General features: G+C 41.1%; 1 protein-coding gene across 1 annotated transcript in view; it reads right to left on the bottom strand.

Annotated features, from left to right (window-relative positions):
- Positions 1-3,096: 3,096 nt before the first annotated feature.
- igsf9ba (immunoglobulin superfamily, member 9Ba) overlaps positions 3,097-20,594 on the bottom strand; it is a gene marked incomplete at both ends in the record, with an annotated part of 68,427 nt that continues 50,929 nt past the window's right edge. Inside the window, 12 exons of the mRNA XM_083913467.1 lie at positions 3,097-3,517; positions 7,232-8,851; positions 9,551-9,637; positions 10,367-10,412; positions 10,784-10,945; positions 11,059-11,143; positions 12,140-12,366; positions 16,458-16,633; positions 17,045-17,168; positions 19,896-20,046; positions 20,162-20,281; positions 20,385-20,525. Of these exons, the coding sequence (XP_083769593.1) occupies positions 3,097-3,517; positions 7,232-8,851; positions 9,551-9,637; positions 10,367-10,412; positions 10,784-10,945; positions 11,059-11,143; positions 12,140-12,366; positions 16,458-16,633; positions 17,045-17,168; positions 19,896-20,046; positions 20,162-20,281; positions 20,385-20,525 (3,360 nt within the window). The remainder of the gene's footprint in view (positions 3,518-7,231; positions 8,852-9,550; positions 9,638-10,366; positions 10,413-10,783; positions 10,946-11,058; positions 11,144-12,139; positions 12,367-16,457; positions 16,634-17,044; positions 17,169-19,895; positions 20,047-20,161; positions 20,282-20,384; positions 20,526-20,594) is intronic.

The following is a 20,594-nucleotide window of genomic DNA, read 5'->3' as shown; positions in this document are numbered from 1 at the left end:
TGAAAAACAGTGCTGTTAACCAAAGATGGTACAGGAAGTGTGTAGAAAAGATCCCCTCGTGACCTGACAATGCTCTCAGATTCCCTCTCGTGTGTCCTGCGGTTGTGTACTATCTAAGTCAGGTTATGTTTCTCCTTTTTAGGCTTGGTTAATATTGTCAATATCATCACAAATATACTTTAGAGAGGGTACCTTGGAAGCACAGACAGACATTGCAAACACACGATAGAAAACAGGTCATCTTGACTTCATTTGAATGTCACATGTCTCTATTATTTGAGGTTATACTACTATTTTTCCAGTATTGTCTATCACTGTCATCACACCATGATACTGTATGATAAGGACCTATAGTGTCGACCGGAGCTACTTTAGTTGCTCAAACACACAGGGCCGAAAGAGTTGCTCATGGAAACAGGGAAAAAAAAATCTTTAGACCTCTATTCTACAGCACCACAAAGTTAAACATAGCACCAAGTCGTAATGTTCAAAGCAACTATGCCCTAACACACTTTTCTTTATCAAACTAATGTAAACACAATTTCCTCCACAGCACATATTGTACGTGACTATAGCATGTCTGTGACTCTTAGAAAAAACGTTTCCTTCAGTTTATTTGCTCTGTTCACCTCAAGGCGAAAGATTGAATCTACATGTGTGCTCATGAACGGGCAAAATACAGTATTACTTTGTTCCAGAAATATTATTATTGAGGGCAACACACTTCTGCTTCTAAAGCTTTTTCCAATGGGCATTCACGTACTATACATCAGAGAAAATACTACTTAACTTGTGCAGCCAGCGGGCTATGGCAATAATACATTGTACGGTACTAACATTAAGGTTTCTCTTCTTCTCAGATAAAATAATGTCTGCTAAAGTATGACAAATGAGGCACCTTAAAATGTTTTAGAAACATTGTCCACTTAAAGCCGTACTGTAAGCAAATACTTTTATATATAATCTAATTTCCTTGGGATCTTTCCCGTCTTTTCATACATCCTTGTACATGAACGTCTTCCTGCAAAACATTGTTTGATTTATCTTTACAAATACAATACATACCATGTACAGTACATAACAAATATAGATTTTTTTCCCACTCGTATCTTACATGAAACCAATTTAGTCAAAGTAAAATATGCACTTTGACGCTCACTTTCAGGCAATCATCACGCTCTCTCGCTTGTTAAAAGAGATTTCAATAAGCAGACATTGAGTCGATTCATTCGTGTGGATATTTGCCAGGAAACCTCTTGATTTGTTTGTAGCAGATGGAAATATATCTGATATGTCTTTGAGTGATTGAACTAGCATTATCAGTAAAAGGAAATCAGTTGTTTTTGTAGCCGACAGAAGTAAGGGAGTTTGGCTCAGAACCTGTGTGGTGCCCTTTAGTTATTACCGCAAACAGGAATAACACAGAGAAATTAAACAATTTGGACTGAATGTGCCAACTGGTCATCTCACCAATCGCAGCTGCACTATAAACAACGTAATGGGTCATTCAATGTACCGTGACATCAGGACATTCATTTCCTGTACAGCAAAACATACATTCATTATCGGTTAGTGTCGAAAAAATTAACAAACATACAGAGAAGTAGCTAGCAATAGCAATATACAGTTGTTAAAGATAAACAGTCAGGGTGGCCATTGTTTGAATATGTCCCATTGCTTAACAGCTTTATGAAGCAATCACATTCTCCTCTAAGCTGTTGTTAAACATTAACATCTTAACTCTACTGGTTTGTTCTTTCCACATGAAAACTCATGCACAGTACAGCTTCTGTACTCTTTCCACTGGAGCTATATTTTTTTGGATTGATTTGCCTTTTTTTAAATTTAAACTTTTTTTAGTAGTATGGGTTTTCTGGTTCTTTCCTATTACTTGGATATACACAGTTGAAGCAGGTACCCATTTAAAATATAAATGTAAAAAACAGAAAAAACAAAAACAAAAACCTAGAGTTATGCATGGTGTGTAGCATTTTTTCTCATGTGTCCTTGGCAGAGAAAGTAAAAACACACATAATAATATTAGTCCCTCACTCCGCCCCCAAAGAGAAAAATATCAGAAGGCGAAGGGAAAGGCAGTTTATGTTAGAAAAAACAAGAGAGAAAAGGCAAAAAAAGGCACCTCGAGACGTGCCACGTTTCACAAATGATTCCATAATAATGAAATACATACTACAGTACACTTCACAATTCATCACCCTGTTCTTCTAACCTTACAAGTCCAATCTCTGTTGAGCGTGTAAGTCCCAATTTATTTTGAGAGTTCTCATGAAGGCTATGATCTTTATCTTAATATGGTGCTTTAATGATACGTGTAAACACACTGATCCATCAAGCACTACGATTAAGACCGTCCTCTAATGATTGGCATTGGATCATAAATGAAAATAAACACTTACTGATAGTAAAAAGCTTCTAAATTAGATAAAGTTAGGCCATATTATCCGTTTGAATGAGTGCGGAGTGTAATATAAACCTTTTTATCCATACGTTTCATATGTAAAAAGGTCAAGTACGTACAGTATACCACAAGAATTACAGCAACTCTGCGTTTACTCTGAGGTATATTTTGTGGTAAGAACCCTGTGTTTAAATACTGAAACTATTTGTATTGTAGGAAAGGTAGACTCATGTCCATGTCCAAGGACGCACCAGGCTTCACAGTACACTGTTTCACTGAAAACCTAAAGATATGGACCTCTCAATGACCAGTGAGTGAAAAATCTTTAACGTGTTGTGACATACTCAACCAACACATTTTTTATTACTGTAGGAGGAAGCTTAATTCCCTTGTTTTTACTATTTATATACATTATATATTTTCAAGTGAAATTCCTCATAGACGAGTAGTGGTGACAACTCAGAAAAGCCATTGTTCTTGTCTTCAAATAAGATGTCCAACCCCCCGGAGAATTCAGCAGGATGTTGCCCGCTCCCCAAACACCGATGAACTTTTAGAGATGATAAGAAATGTATTAGCCAGAGCCCGAGGTGAAGCAGGGAGGGCTGAGGTGTTTTTTTTTAATTTTTTAGGGGAGGTCAGTCTAGTCGAGTCCAATGGCTTGGTGGGCACACGGGTCAGTGTAGAGTCCCATAATTTGGGCCCTCAGAGTCTGCACTGGCCAGTATGCCTGTCTGATCCTCCTCAGACTGCCTGCGGTGCAGGAAGGAGGTCAAATAGAGATAGGGGTTCTTCTTGTTTTGCCTTTTCCTCTTTCTGTGGAGTTCTTCTCCCTCTTGGGGTGTCTGAGATTGCTGCTGGGTCTGAGAGGGACACACACCTGAAAGGGAGGCAAAGAGAAGCACAGGAGTAATACACCACCCACATATTTTTAAGATTAATTTTCCATAAACGCCAGACGAACCTGTTCTCCTTACGGAGGTTGTGTTGTTATTGTTATTGGCAGCAGCCACGCCCTTGGCTTTAGTAATACAGTGGTGTAGCAGTGCTGGTAAGCTCTCAGACCCGGCAGGATCACTAGACGCACCTAGAGGTTCCCTGAGAAGAAGAGAGACAGCACAGCATGCGTTGTTCTGCATTAATCCCATGGTCGTGTTCGGTCCTGTCTCAGATGTGAAAAGACAGAATGGCACTTTGCATTGCTATTTCCAGTGTTGTATGATTTGATGAGCTCTTGTACTTCTACTAAGAGCCCTTTCTCTAAGATGATGAATTTCCACTTTCTATCTGCGGTAATGGATGAGAAAAGTTAGACTCAAAGAAAGAAAGAAAAGAGAAAGTAAGAGAAAGAAAGAATAGTATAAGGTGGATTTGGTGAATTTATTGGCTATTAGGTTTTCTTCTAAAACAATCATTACATTAAAGACCCAGTCTGGGATTTATAGGAGCTATGGTTATGCAGACTATACATAATTCTTAAAGGCTAAAGGGTCACTATTTTTTTGTCCCATGATTGTACTAGGGATATTTTGTACTCTTAGCAACATTACTTAAAATGGAAACAAACACATTTGAGGTTTAGAGAGTAATAGCATTTGCTGTGCTCTCTCAGGTTTGGGTCTTTAAATAGTAACTGCTTCAGAAATGCGGGCAATATTGGTCTCTTTGCTGTATAAAACTCATAAAATGAAAATAATTTCCGGAACTGTAAAACTATTGTTCCCATAGCAATGAAGCTCGTAGATTCTCTTATCTTCCAATACTGTTATTTTCAGTATAATGCATGAGTGCACAGTTATGCAAGAGTTTGCTAACTGTGTTAATATGAAGTGTGTGTGCACGTGTGTTTGAAACCCTGAAGAACTATTTTCATTTCATGAGTGATACACGTGAAGTTTAATGAAAAATAATCAATGTATAATCACATCAAGTTAAAGCAGCTGCACTATCATATATGCAGTTTTACCTCATACCGAACACTTGTTGTCCATCTCTCATAGAAAGATGCAATAAAATTAAACTGAATTAATCTCACAAACTCTTAACATTTAAGCGCAGGTTCATGAGTGTTGGCTCAATGTCTTTGCCTTTCAAAGAACTGAACACAAACAGCTTCAAAACCTGACTTAATGTGTAATTAAGTCAAGTTGTTGTGCCAAACATGTATCGTTTCAAAAGGCACAGGAACACAAAGCTTTAGAGATGCTTGTCCATCATTTGTCACTGTGGAGAGAGAGATTGAGAGCCATTAGCAGAGAGGGGGAGACACATCTGAGAAACAGTCCTGGACAGATAGAAAACATTTTCATTATCACATCACTGTGTGCGGGGGCCACAGCATGTTAAATATAGTACATTTCCAAAGACATGAACACTGTACAGCACACTTTCATAAACATGAACACTGCGTACAGAGGCTTCACCATGCTGACAGGAGGAGATGGCAGGAAGAGGAAATGGCCGTTAAAGAACAAGTCACATGACAGGAAGAGGAAATGGCCATTAAAAACAGTCACATGACAGAAAAACGAAAGCACTTAGGACAACAAATGTGACAAAGAATTTAGTTTGAGAATTGTTGTTATTTGTTTGGTCGTAAAGAGAAGTTTAGAGAATGCATGCATGGCATTTTGCACATGGAACAAAACTTTAAAGGGGAATACTCCAGTCTATCATTCATGTGCATCCTCTATTGATTCAAGACTTTTTTTTTTCTTTTTTTTTGGTGCAGGGAAACATGTCTGTATTCAAAAGACAATCCAACGGTCCAAAACCACTCCTCATGCTTGCTCACAAGCCTAATTACTGCAGCCCACGCCACAACAGGCTTACTGTGCCTGGGAAGAGTATTGACAAATGTGTCCTGCAGTCATTATCACCATTAGTTGTACTTCACTTGAATCCAGCACAGAGGCACAACCCAAAGCGATTCCCCTTTAAAGGAGAGAGTGATTAGAGCCCTCCCCCTGCTGACCCCTCCCCTCTCAGACATGGGTCCGACCCTTACCTATTGCGGCGTAGGGGACCGGGTCACAACGCTGCCCAGATAGCTGAGATCAATCAAAAACAAATCACGTAAGACCCTTACCCTCTATAAAGCAGCAGCCCTATAAGCTACCTTCCCTTAAAGGCCAGTGGTAGGGCAGGAGCAAGTCTCTGCTTCATGGCTTTAGCTACTGTATGACTGTAGCTTCTAGGGGTGTGAGGTGGGTGTGAGGGGGCGCAGGATGTGTGCAGTAAAGATATAACGCTGGGGCATAAAAGTATATGAGTCTCAGATGTGTATGTAAACATATAAAACCTCCTGTATAATGTCTGACTGTCAATCTGTGACCAGGGGCACTGATCTGTCATTTTGTTGGGGGGATAAATCCTTTCTATAGAGATTTGATTGTAATTTTACTTCATGAAAAACTGACTTAAGCTCAGAGTTTCTACCCTTATACAGTACTGTAGGTGCCAATTTCTAATAAGACACCCTTTATAAATGCCTTTTTAGTGTTAAATAAATGAATAACTAATGCTGTTATGAGCCATAATATCTACTCTTTGCAATCTCTACAATCCTGAGGTATTTATCCTTCACTTGGGTATTTTAATTTTCTGCAAAACTGTAAATTGTACTCCTTACTCTTCTACATGTGTTTGATAACTTCAGGCAGCACAATTGAGATTAATAATAAAGTAAAATTTAGAATAGAGTACTTGTTATTGTATTGTATTTCTACACTGTGGTATTGCTAATTATACTGAGGTAAAAGATCTGAGTACGTATTATAATTTACAACTGCAGGCCTGAATTACTGTAAGAACCCTCTAACAATGACATGTGAACATTTAAAAACACTATAAAGATGACTTACTAACTTTTTCTGTTGGCTTATTAGAAAGAAAGACACTCTCAGCCCTTCATTAATAATTTAACATTTCAGATCTGATGGGTTCTTATACTTTATTAATGATTTCACTATCTAGCAACTGAAATACTGTTCATATTAATGGGTTATAATTGATATTGATTTTTTGTTTTTGTGTTTAAAAAAGCCTTCTGTGGACAGGTGTTAAAAACTTGTAATTATGCTAATACACTTCATGCCCATTTCAAATAAAATTGACTTACTTACTAATTATACCTTTTCTATAAAGGATAGTAAACCGTTTATTAACGTAAATAATGTCATTAGTTACATATTTTCAATGCTTAATAAAGAGTGGATTGTCAGAAAGTGGTACTTTTTCTTTGCATGTAATAAAGTGTGACAAAAAATGTGCAAATGTTCATCAAAAATACAATTAATTGTTAAAAATGATTCATTGATCCAATTAAATTTAATTTTTATCCAGCTGTGAAAACTACTTCATTTCAAAGTTTCAATGGGGGACAGTAAAAAATGGCACAGTTTTAAAAACAGCAAACTTGAAGGATTCTGTAGCCTGTAGCTTAGTGTTTCATCTAAATGTTCCTGTAGTCATTATTGTCAGTTTGCATTGTGATGAGTATTTTATGAGATTAAATAAGAGCTATCAAATGATAAAGACAATAATACGTTATCTTATAATCAAATTGAGCTCTCACATGCCATCAAGTTTAGGTAAATGTCATTTTTATGAATGGATACAATTTGTGCTAAATGCAATAACATGCCTTCTGCATATTAAAGTAAAATATGCATCTTAATTATGCCTAAATGGAAACATCAAAGTAAAACTGTGGATAAATACCGAGGAAATTTGGAATAGAGAGCAGACGAGGGGACAAGTCTCCCCTTTAAATAAATATGTGACTATTCTCTACTGGAATGGATCACCTACCCTGAGGCAGATATCTGGAGCTGAGAGGGCTCTGAGGGTAGCATCTCCTCCTCTGTCCTTCTCTGGGATGGCCTCTGCCCGAAAACATCCCTGCCCTCCAGAGGGGGAGAAGGGGACTGGGAGGGATAACTGGCTGCAGTGGAGGCATAGGACATGTGGGCGTGGTAACTGGGGCTGGGTTGCCTGGCGCCCTGGCTCTGAGTGGGAGAGGCGGACAGGGAGGACCTCCGGGAGAAACTGACAGTGGCGGAGGGCTGCAGGGTGATTTCAGGCATCTCCAGAGACCGAGAGGTGCGGAGGATGCTGGCGCGCGGAGGGGGCCGCACTAGTATATCTGGGGAACCCGGCTGGGTGCTAAGGGGGCTTTGGGAGAGTGGAGAGAGGCGGGAGGGCTGGAGTACTAGTGGGGGTAGGCTGGGGTCTGCCCGGCGCCCTGCCCTCGGGCTGAGCCAGGACTGAGGGCTACTACTGGGGGCTGTGCTTGGGCTCCCTGCACGGGCTGCCGGGTCAGGGTAAGGCAACACTGGTACACCCACACCGTGGGCCGTGTGTCTGAGCTGGCCGAGACTCTGGGCCTGTTGCATAGCTAAACGCCTAACCGGAGGCCCCAGGGGCCTATCTCTGCCTGGGGGAGCCACAGGGACCTCCAGCTGCAGGAGTCCAGGGCTTGTTGGATCCTTTAGGGAACCGAGGTGCAGGCGACTCGCAGGGTGAGAGTGAGGAGGGTATGGGGGTGGATCGGGGAGGTCCTGGGGATGATGTAAGGGATGGTGAGGTGGGTATATGAACCGTGGGCCCTCTAGACCCAGGAAGGGTAACTCATGAGGCTGCCAGCTTTCAGGAGAGCGAGGAGGAGGGCTGTGTGTGTGAGACAGAGAATGGCCAGAGGCAGTGTACTGATGGTGCTCCATCTCTCCACTCTCCTCTGGGATGGAGGGGTAACCAAAGGGCCCCTCGGCGGTGCCTGGGGGGGAGGACAGAGCAGAGCTACGCGGGCTGATGTCAGGCATGTAGAATGGCGGTGGAATCCCTGAATCAATGCGGCTATGATACCCATAGAATGGGCCCTGGGGAAAGCCCCTGTAGCGGGAAGCCGGGGCCTGCCCTGAGGCGTGAAGTGCACTGCCCTCTGCAAAGCTCATACCTTCCATGGCCCTGTGTAGGCGGGGACTGTAGGTGGGGGGCTGCGTTGACTCCAGGCTGGAGGACGTTGGGGAGAGCTGGGGCCGCAGCGTGGGCATGATGGGCGGCAGAGGCCCGGGGTCAAAATCATTCTCCTCATCAGACTGCCGGAACTCAGGGTACATGTCAGACTCCTCTGCGAAGGGGAAGCCATGGATGCGGCGGGGCGGTGGGCTTTCCATGACGAAGCGGCCATCAGGGCCGCGGCTTATCAGCTCAATAGGCGTGGTGACCTCTGCCTCATACTTGGAAACACTGTATTTCTTGCTGGCTATGGCACGCTTGGTTTTCTTGTAGAAGGAGAGCTCTTTGTCTCGTTCTCTCAGTGGGCTGGGCAGCTTCCTGACGTACAGGCCTGGACCATGAGAACCATCTGAAGAAAGAGAGCGGGGCCGAGATGGAGGAGAGCTCTCTGGACTTATCTTCCCCGATGATAACCTGATAAAAAAATGCAGATACAAGGAACTGGATTAGTTTAACATATACCATATGAAGCCCAAAGGGACAGTGCTTTTTTAAAACAAAAAGAAAAATCTCTGATGCTGTAAATGAATAGACATGATTGCAGTTTCATACTAAAGCCACACAGATGATACCAAGCCAAAGCACTCTAACAAGGCAGCCATAATGAACTGCATTATGATAATGACCAGTTCACGGCCAGCAGCATCCTGATAGGACACTAGCTAATGAACCAAGCCAAGATGATGGGATGAGAGGAGGACCAAGGACACAACCATGACAACCGTATCACAGATCTATTGAATCGACATCTTCTTGAGCAGACGTGAGACCAATTTCCATATGCTGCACCAAATGGTGATGTGAGGAAAGCGGATGACATCTAACCAGGCCTCATTTGCCCACACCAGGAGCAGCACAGTCAACACTTACTGGGTCAGTGAATACATCAAGTAGACATACATTAAAAAGAGTGCATATACACTGAACTGTACATGCAGCTGAGCTAATGCAATTTACTCCCTGTATGGTGCGTGGAAGTATGTGCATGCAAATAGGCCAGCGGTAGGCTTCACTACAACAAATAGTCATTGTCAGTTGATCATTTCTATGCAATGCATTAACCATGCAGCCAAGCCAGTGCAGTGCAGCACACTGTATTTTGGTGGCACTCACAGGGGGCTGGCGGGCGGGGGCAAGAAACTGCTCCTGGCAGGCTCGTCCCAGCAGGGCTCTACCCCTGGCAAGGGGGTAAGAGGAGGTCTGCGATGGGAGACAAATGACATGGGCCTGGTTTATCTTTGACTATGCCACTTGCAGGAAGGACTAAGTGTGAACTCCCTGACCCGCCTGGACCATTTCATTAAAAAAATAAACAATAGTTTCTCATTCTGACGGTTTACCTAAAGTCCCAGGCAAACAAACATTTATTCTGGAATGGGATTTACACAGATTATTGTCACAAATGAGCTTCTTCTGAGATTGAAATGCAGTCATACATGTACACAAGATTTACAGACGGACAAATACATACACGTAGCGGATACTGTACATTAAATGTGCAGCTAAACGAAAAACAGCATTATTAAACACTTAGGATCATGCAGAAAGCAGACAGCGTTTGAGGTTCAAGAATACAAATGGATCAAAAATCAATACACACACTGCAGCTTGGGCACTCTGGGTAATGTGCTTAAAATGCTGACTCAGCTGCTTTGAACTTTGTTTAATCTGCCCGTGATCCGCTAGAGGCTGCTACTGTACATCTTCTTCCACACCCTTCAAGTAGCCTGAACATATAACCAAAGTTTTTGGTTTTCTGGGCTTCAGCTTCTTCAGTATGCTTATTCAGTTTGTACGTACTATTTAACATGCAATGTATGCCTGGTTGCAGCATTGGTAGACCGATTTTGTAAGTGGTGCATTAGAGGATGGACAGTAGTAGCCTCCTCTGGCAGACTGCAGGGGCTCTGGTGTTTAGCTTTTACTTACGGTGACTCAATGCTTTTCCTGAAGTGTGTCACCGACAAGGGAGGATCTGCCAGGACAAAAAACATTTAAGTTGAACATTTCCTCTGTTGAATATCATAAGTAAAAGTCACACATGGATGGATTCTATGACCACGAGCACCTGGGAGATTTAAAAGTTCCCCTACCCATCCTACAAGTGCAAGACACCCAGACACAGACCACAGGCGACACATTTTCTTAAAATGGTTTTGTGTCTCTTAGTGGCCATTTTACATCTCTCTGATGTTGTTTTGTTTCTTTTTGTATTTGTTATTTGGTGTATTTGCTAACAAGAAATATTAACTCTCATCCCATGAGCCTTTTCATGCAGTAATCCATCCATGGTTAGATACGTATTATATTCATTACATAAAAAATGAAGTAGAGAGGGAGATCGACCTGGTTTACGCTTGAGTTTGCGACGGTGTTGCTTATTGACAAAGCAAGCTGCTAGAGTGCTGAACAGTACTGCAGCTGCCAGAAAACAGATAGTCGCCACGACGCCCGCCACCACCGGCCGCGCCAGCCCCTCATCAGGCAACTCCGCAGGGGGGAAGGGATCTGATGGGGCAGACAAGTGGGTGAAAAAGGAGAGGTTTACAAACAATACACAAATCTATCCCTCACATGAGCCAAGAATTTCCTATGTAGTTCGTAATGCTAAAGAAACCAACCTGTGCTAGACACTCCCACTACGTTGCTGCTCTCACTGATCAGGTCATCCATGACAGCCATCACTCGAAACTCATACCACGACTCCTGTGAGAGAGACACCCCAAACACACTCTTCTTATGTCCGTCTCATATGCTGACTTTTGTGTATAGCTTACTGGATCAAAAAAAACACTTTGAGATTGTTGTTTGAAAACTGGTGACTGACTAATAATGAAAAAAAGGGGGGTGGGGGGGGGGGGGCAGTGGTTAGAGCAGTCTCCCCCGTGTAAAGAGGCTGAAGGTCCTCGAGACAGCGGCCGGGGGTATGACTCCGACCTGCGGCCCTTTGCTGCATGTCTCCCCCTCTCCTTCACACCATTTCCTGTCCGTCCTATCTAATAAAAAGCTTGAAAACTGCCAAAAAATAATGATATATATAACAATTCTTCTATGTATTATTTGTTGTGGGCAGCTTTTGCTCAGGAGGTACAGTGGGTCATCCACTAATCGGAAGATCAGTGTGTCTATGTAGATGATGCTGGACCCCAAACTCTGCACTCTTCATACTCTTGGTGTATGAATGAGTATTAGATTAGATCATGATGAGCAGACTGGCACCTCTGCGATCAGTGTGTGAATGGGTGAATGTGACTTGTACTATTAAGCGCTTAAATGGCCGGAAGAAGTCTTTTTACCATTTGTATTTATTTTGATCATAATGAGATAATTATGAATTGCAGCTGTCTTGTTTTCCTATTCTTACTTTAGTAATTTAAGCAGACTAACTTTAAAAAAAAAAAAATATATATATATATATATATACTGTATAATAGTTATTTAAATCCACTGGATGCAAAAAGGCTAAAAATAAGAAATTCATTTTTGATGACGACAGTCCTTATATTGATGTCAGTCCATTAATAACACATTGCATAGGATCAAATTGTGAACGGTATAGAAATGGAATATTCCTAGAAAATAATGTTATTTCTATATTATGATTGGCAACATGAAATGGGGAGATTGTCAGATTCTGTTAATTCACTTTTCAGTCAATTATTTTTGTGCCAAACATTATGCAACCGTGTTTGTGTTACTGACCTGAATAAGGTCTCTGGCTATGAGCTCAGTCTCAGTGGATGGGATCAGATCATCCAGAACCTCCCACCTCTCCCCGAGGCGGAACTCCATGATATATCGGTCGACGGGTGAGGAGTGGTTGGCCGGAGGGAGCCATGTAAGGAGAACACCGTGCTGCGTGCGATTGGCTGTGAGGCACCGTGGTGGTGTAAGAAGCACCAGTGGTTCTGGGGTACCCAGAGGAGAGCCTGTGGACCATAAATGTTGCACATAAAAGTTCTACATGTAGCAAACCAATTTAGTCATGACCAGATAAAACAAAAGTATCCCAAATATTCCTTTGCAGTGAAATAAATCTCGGCTAACGAGACGAAGAGTCTACAGCCATGCTAGCAGCTCTGTGTGGTTGCACACTAAATGCTAACTTCAGCATGCTAACTGCTAACATGCTCCCATTTACAACATTGACATATTGATGCTAAGCAGGTGTAATCTTTACTATGACCACCAATTTAGCTAAGTATTTTAGCATGCTGGCAGTTGCTAATTCGCACTAAATACAAAGTACAGCCATTTTATTGTCTTGCAGGTATTTCATAAAAAATAAAACTTTTGCCAATAAGATGGCAAAGTTAATGGTTCGCCCAGAGTTATTCAAACCATCGAACAGCCAGGTTGGACCAAGTGGTGGACAGAGTGACTGACAGACCAAAATAGCCATCTCTAGAGCTGCTAGCATGGCTAAAAACTGACAGGAGTCAATGCAGCTGAGTGTAACAAATAGTGTTTGGTTGCTTTGTGTATCATATAAATGCTTGAAAAAATGTTGTAGGGCCTATGCCTTGAGAGAGTAGTACTCCACCTGGCCTCAGACTGATTACTTTGTCTCCCTCCCACAATCCTACTTGCAAATAAATATTAAAGTTGCTTCCATGGCAGGCGACCTTCGTCAATTTTATTTGAAAAAAAAGAGACCGTTTTTCTAATTACCCACAAACAAAAAACACTACACCAGAGGTTCAACAGGGGGTCCCTGCTCTGTCTCTCATTCAGCTAAGGGGTCCTTCAACTAAAAAAAAACAAAACTTAAAATTATAATCTATCTAAAAATAATCACTACTCATAGGTATGCACACAGAACTGCAGCAGTCTGTTGGTAATTTTACCCTAAAAGTAAATGTAATGTCTGACAAAGCAAAACGAAACCATGAATGTCAGATAGTCAAACCAGCCCAACTGGTGGTATGTTAACACAGCAACAACAACACAGCACATTTCTCTTGGTTTTCAGAGACAAAAGAAAATTATATACTGTATTAAACAAAGTTACATTAATGATGCGTTATTTGGACCTAACCTTGGGTCTTAAAGAAGTCCTGTGATGTACCAATTTTACCAAAATCCATCCTCTTATTGTACATACTTCAAAAAACAAACAATATTATATGACATAATATTATTATATTAACTGTGTTAAGTACAAAAAACAGGGTTGTCTACTGCCATTCATTTTGGCTGAACTGTGTGAACTAGGTCAAGCCTCATTTAGCCTTTGTTGAATGAAGGTAAGCTTTCCAACACATTGTTGGCAGCGACTAACAGGAACTGGGTTTACACTGTATAGAAGAAAGCCAGTATTGTGAGGACGTTACTGTTATCAAGTCTTTGGGAAACTAGTAGAGTTTTATTATAATTGAGTTCTGTGGTTTAATTGGTAAATAGGTCACTTAATGTATCGATTTCCATATTTGAGGAAATGTGATACAACCTGTTTTACCAGAGTTAGACTACATTTGTTTGATGTATGGATGCTGTTTAAATGCACACACAGAGGACTTTGATCTGTGCATGCCTTTATTCAAAACCTTCACTTCTTTGTCCTTTACACTGTGCGGTGGAAAATCCAGATATGCACTTTTCACCCTTCATGCCTTCTCTCTCTCTTTTTTTGTGCTGAGACATTGATTTTAAATACCATACATACAATTTTAATTCAGTCCAGGCAGCAGCATGCAAACAATGAATATTGGCAGCATGCCCATTAGTCGGATTATACAAGATGTAAACAAAAAAAAAAAGAAAAAGAAAGAATGTCAATCTGCTTTTTTTTACATCAAAATACACTTGGAGGCCATGTTGAGATTGAATCACATCAGCTGTGACACCTTCCCTACTCTACTTCCTACCATCTACTTCTAGCGCACATGGTCGGATCACACCCATTTTAAAACTCACACTTCATTTTGTTCTCAACTACACAGCAGTTATGTTTCATGACTGTGCCTTGCACAGATGTGACGCAGACAGACAAACAGACACATAAACACCCAGCAAAACACTTAAAACTACCTCTGTGGTAGTTCCAGATGTCTCCAGAACCATATTTTGCCATGATTACACACATGCGCGCACACACACACACACACACACACACACACACACACACACACACACACACACACACACACACACACACACACACACACACACACACACACACACACACACACACACACACACACACACACACACACACACACACACACACACACACACACACACAACCTCGTTGTAACTACAGAAGGTGCTAAATGCCAAAAAGCTATGACAACATGTCATCCAATACTATCTTGTGGGGTTTCTTTCGGGTGATGAGGTATGTTGTTTCAAACTAACTTCGAACTGCATTGAATCATTAGTGTGAGCATGTATTAGTATTTACTGCTTGAGTGTTCACACTGGCTCTGAGCAAAAGCGCGTTTAGCCTTATCGGTACCACGTAGTGCTTTATGTCCTTCTCGGCCGTTTATATTTTTTACAGAACAGAAGGACATGGAATCCTCCAAAGAGCTTACCCGTCCTTTGTAAATACAGATAAGAAATGATTTGTTCAGGAGGATAAGTCAGATTGTTTGCAGAGGTAATTGTACACCAATGAAGACTTATTCATGAATGAAGACGTTGATTTGAGGTGATAAATTACTTACAACGCTACACAGTGTTCCTTTAACAGCAGCTACATTCACTGACTAACAACTCACTAATATATCTTTCTCACGGCAAACATGTTGACTTGTCAAACACAGTGGAACAAATAACGTTAATAATGACTGGTATTGTGCATGCAGGCTTATTGGCACACCTAAATGGAACAGTGCCATCATTACTGTCATTAGTCACACCTCTGACAATTCAAAATGTTTGCACTGACAATTATCTGTTGCATTACTCAGCGTATTAAAACACAGATACTATTTAAGAAAAACCAGCCCGTCCCGACTCTGTGCTTGTTCTGGTGCACTAGTTTATTTATTTACATTTTAATGGTTTCCTGACTCTGGGTGCACCCACTCTAATGAAGCCTAAACATCTCAGGCACACATACATTAAATGGCAGATAAATTATGTTTGCATAGCATCATTAAAATGATTTAATGACTTGACGATGTCTCATATTAGGGTGTTCCTTCTTTTAAATCCTGACAGGAGAGCACAAACAGACTTGACAAGGAGATATAAAGTCCTTGATTTATAACCAGTTTTTATCAAACTGTGCATCATGGTGGGGAATGGAGTTAAAGCAGTGTGCAAATGTACTGCTTTCTTTGATGTGGAGGCATGAGTGAAAAATAACATTATACACTTTCAAGGGCTTAGGTTTGGTCTGGCGTTTACGCACCCTTAAATCAATCTACTTCCTGTTCCTCTGTATGATTTTTGGGTATCTTTTATTAAGGTTACATTTAAATCAAAATGAAATTATAATTAAAAAGGTTATTGCGCTTCCCATATTAATGGTAACATAAGAAAATCTAAAAATAAAGAAATCTAATAAAAAAAAATAAAATGCATGTTAACTTCTGCTGTGTTATTCATTCACGAACAATTTTTACTGTACTTAACTAAAACATGCAGAGACTTATTCTACCCCGAATAGTGTCTGCTGGTATTCCCTTCAGACTCCATCCAGTGCCAACAACCTCCACCAACAAGGTAGGGCACTTGCTGTTTCTTGTGCACAGCAGTAATTGAAGCCAACTGAGATCCGTTTATAAATATTTCTATTGGCTGAGATGTTCTCACATCTGGAATTTGGCTGCTGGACAGTTGGAGAGATGTTTAGAGAGATTTTCTGGAAATCAATCTGAAACAATAAAAGTGGGGAGGGGCAAGAACAGGATTTCGAAGTGAAGGGGACATGTCCACCCCATCCACTCCCTGATTAAAATTACACCCATGTATATATTCATTTAATGATGATGATGATTGTGATGATGGGTGTCTGATAATATTTTACAAATAAAACACGGATAGAAAAAACCTTTGATTAAGAACCCACCTGCAGTGTTGACTGTCACAACTTCGCTGAAAGGGCCTGTGCCCAGTTTGTTTTGTGCCAACACACTGAACTGGTACTCTGTCCCTGGCTCCAGCCCGGGCACCATCAACCAAGTCTGAGCACCAGAAACTGGCATTGAATGCCAGTCGTGAGGACCGAAGTCTGTTCTCTTTGACCTGAGAACAGAAATGACAGAATAACAGAAATGTTATGTTTTTATACTATGAATAATGCCCTAACTCTAAATAGTCACAAGGCAGTGTTGGGTGCAGTTCATTTCAGTTTAAGATACAATTATTTCACTTTCTTAAAACACTTAATTTAATCATCCTTAGTTACCTATTTCATTTGGTATTTTCTCATATTCATTTTTTTTCTTTTCTTTTTTAAATCAATTTTTAGTTGGTTGTTTTTTCTTCATATTTCAATTCTGCTTCAGATTGAAGTACTGACGTATTTTTATCATCATCAGTAAAGAGGGCAGGATCATTTTTTTTTTAAAATCAAACTGGTCCCTAAAACTCCAGGTATTGTTTTCACATCTGCAGGCTGCTGCCTTTAATTTGAAGTTAAATAAGAGCACTCACACTGGACCGTACCACACAGAGAACGTCTGTTCAAAGCCGCCATCATATCCGGGTTCCCAGGACACATTAGCAGAGGTTGTTGAGGGTAATACATGAATATTGCCAGGAGCGTGTGGGCTGGTGCCTGAGAGACGGAGACAGAGAAAGGGAAAACATTTAAAAAGCACAAGTACAAATTCAGTTATCGGATATACAGTATAACTGCTTACAATTATCATTTCATAATACTTGCAGTAATGAAACTATACTGTAGATTTGAGTTTAACATTAACGGTGTTGTAACTTAAGTCACATAACTGGTCATTAATATATATAATGCACTGCAAGTCAAATAAGACCTTTGTTGCTGTTTTCACCTCCAAAATGCTTTGCTGCATCATGTGCTCTCGCAGTAATAATGTGATGCTGGCTGAGGTGGTGATCAGTGTAAGGTCAAGTTCACGAGCAGCAGTTCTGCCTGCAGCTCTGCTCATCCCACCCACGTAACAGCTGTGCCGTGCGGCCCCAAGCCAGTTACTTCTCACTGGGATGTAAGAGAGACCTGAGCATGGTCTGAGGAGCACAGCTGTCTCCGCCGCCCTGCAACACCTGTCAGTTGAGCGCTGGTCACACTGAGTGCTGCCAGCTGTGCCTCAGTGTAACTACTCCATAGGCACTGGGGCAATGGGCTACTGGGGCAGACTTAGTGACTTACTCACATGTCAAAGACCAGCAGACGATACGTTAACACAGACTTAAAGGAACAGTTCTACATTCTGAGACACTCGTTTATTCACTTTCTTGTTCAGGCTAGATGCTGCTAAATATGAAGCTACAGTCAGAAGACGGTTAGCTTAGCTTCGTAAAAAATGTGAACATAAAGTAGCTTAGTTTCTGTGTGGATTAAATTAGATATACTGTGTTAAATAGTGAACTTTAGAGGAGCTGGTAAGCCAATCGTTTTTTTATACCTTCAGACAGAGCTAGGCTAGCTGTGTCCCCATGTCTCCAGTTTTTATGCTAAGCTAAATTTACTGTCTGACAATAGAAATAGTGCTTGTGTTTGAGGAGGCAGACACTGGCCCCATATTTAAAATTAAACTTAAAACTTTCCTCTTTGGTAAAGCTTATAGTTAGGGTTTACTAGCCCTTAGTTATGCTGCGATAGGCCTAGTCTGCAAGGGGATAATACTTTTCCTGATATTCTGAGCTCCTCTCCTCTCTGTCTGTATCATTCATGTCTCATCAATGCATGTTACTAATTTAACTTCTTCCCCGGAGTTGTTTGTGCTTTGTCTTCTCTCAGGTCTCTGCTGATCGTGGCGGTGCTTGCTGCCGTGGTCCTGCATGCTGTTTCCTGCTGCTATTATCACTATTACTCATACATACTATCATAAGTTTTATAAATGATAACATTTGTAGCCATAAAAACACCATCAGTTGTATATCTCCTTGTATCACAGCTGTTATTACCACTACTCATCGTTGATAATATTTACCACCATCATTTTTATCACTGTCTTATATCACCTTAGCTGTAGGTGTTTCTACTATTCTGCTATATTAACTGACATAACATAGAAGTCATATTCACTACAGATATTATTATAGTTACTGTTACTTTTGTGGTTACTTGCATCTCTGGGACTGTCTCTCTGTCTGTCTTTGTGTCTGTCTTTGGCTCTCTCTGTCTCTCTTTTTGTCTGTCTTGTCAATCTGTCTATCTCTTCTCTCTTTCTCTCTCCTTTTCTTCCTCCCCAACTGGTCAAGACAGATGTCCGTCCTCCATAGAGCTGGTTCTGTCCGATGTTCCTGCCTGTTACTCAAGGGGGAATTGTTGGGTCTATGTTAATCATAAATAAGTCATAGAGTGTGGTCTATACCTACTCTGTAAAGTGTCGTGAGATAACTTTTGTCATGATTTGGCATTGTAAATAAATTGAATTGAATTGAATTGAGAAATACTGAAGTCACAAGTAGCCTACTGCTCTTACCTGTCTTAACATTTAATAAAATCGAGTCCTAATTTGGTTGGACTTACCTATCCCTTTAAATACCTGGACTAAAATCTAAAGACATAAGAGACCCATGTAATAAATGTTTCCACAGGGAAGACCAAGGTGTGTGCATTGAGTGAAAAGGATGAATCATCCCCATAAAGCAAGATTTTTGTGCCTCTCATATATATATAAGTATATTTTACATTATTCAGTTGCCATAATTATCACATGCCAATAAGGCTATTTCACAAGTCATTTATCTTGTCACAACTTAGGCAAGCAATTTGGATCAGAGAACACTACAGTTATAAGGGATACTTAAAAGCATCACAAATAGTTAATCCAATCTGAGCATACAATTTACATTACATGTATCAAATTAGACGTTCTCTGACGTTTTGATTTGAGGGCTTGTTGCACCACAACATTTAAACCCAAAGAGAATTTTATGAGTGAATAACAATATATTTTTTGTGCATTTGGAACTTCATAGCCCCTGTTTAAACTTCATAACCCTGCTTGCCTTTGCAGACAATTTATCTACGAGTAAAAAGATGTCCTTGGTCCATTGCCTTAGCAGACAAAGGCTGTAGTGACAGTGTTTTAGCAGAGGGGTGCAGTTACAGATTCAGTTTTTAAATTAACTGTATAAAGCTATTACAGATACGATCTAATGAAATTTTAATGATGCCCAAAGGGAAATTGGGCAGAGGCAAGGTGTTTGAGGGATGAGGGCCTTATCATGCAAATCACTCAAGGCACATGCAGCAAAGTGGGATCACAACGAACTCAAAATAACTATGAAAGGTCAGTTGGTAGAGGAAATTGAGCGAGCTCTTGTGAGCTGAGAGCACTGTGCCGATGTTTTGTACCGATGACTAGGATACGCGTGCTGGCAGTGATGCTTGTGACCACGTTGGTGGCTACACACTCCCATTCTCCGTGGTCCTCCTTGCCGAGGGACAGAAACTGTAAGCTGCCACTGGGTAGGATGTTGTGCTTACTCTTGCTTGGCTTTCCCACCTTCAATTGAAACAGATATCATAGTTAAGAGGTGGAAAAAAACATTCAAGCACATAAAAAACAAATGCAGAAGCTGATTTACTAGTAGGAGATTTGTTATGTTTGTCTACTACACCTTTCTCCAGGTGATGCTTGGTATATCAGGGTCTCCAGAAGCAGCACAGGGGATAACTAGCTCTCTCCCAGCCTCCTGGCGGTACTCCCCCCCAGGCCTCACATTAAAGTAAGGGGGATCCTGGGGAAAATACACAAACACCAGACCCATCATGCAGACTTCTCGGCACATCAGTGTATGCTAAATATGCAATAGACAGAACCAAACATGAGCAGTGATGTACCTTTAGCACCAAAGTGGCAGGGGGGGACATGCCCATGGTACCAAGGGCGTTGTAAGGCACACAGGTGTAGGTGCCCAGGGAGTCTTCTGTGGCCTCCGCCACCCGGATACTTCCATCTGGCATTAGGCTCCAACCGGGGTACTACAAGACAAAGGGAAACCTCACATGCTTGTTTTCAGATTTTTTTCTTAAGTACATGTTATGTAATCC

This window comes from Echiichthys vipera (assembly GCF_963691815.1).
Source record: "Echiichthys vipera genome assembly, chromosome: 5".
NCBI classification, from domain to species: Eukaryota; Metazoa; Chordata; class Actinopteri; order Perciformes; family Trachinidae; genus Echiichthys; species Echiichthys vipera.
The sequence above is the reverse complement of the archived record's forward strand: the minus strand, read 5'-3'. Positions and strand labels throughout refer to the sequence as shown.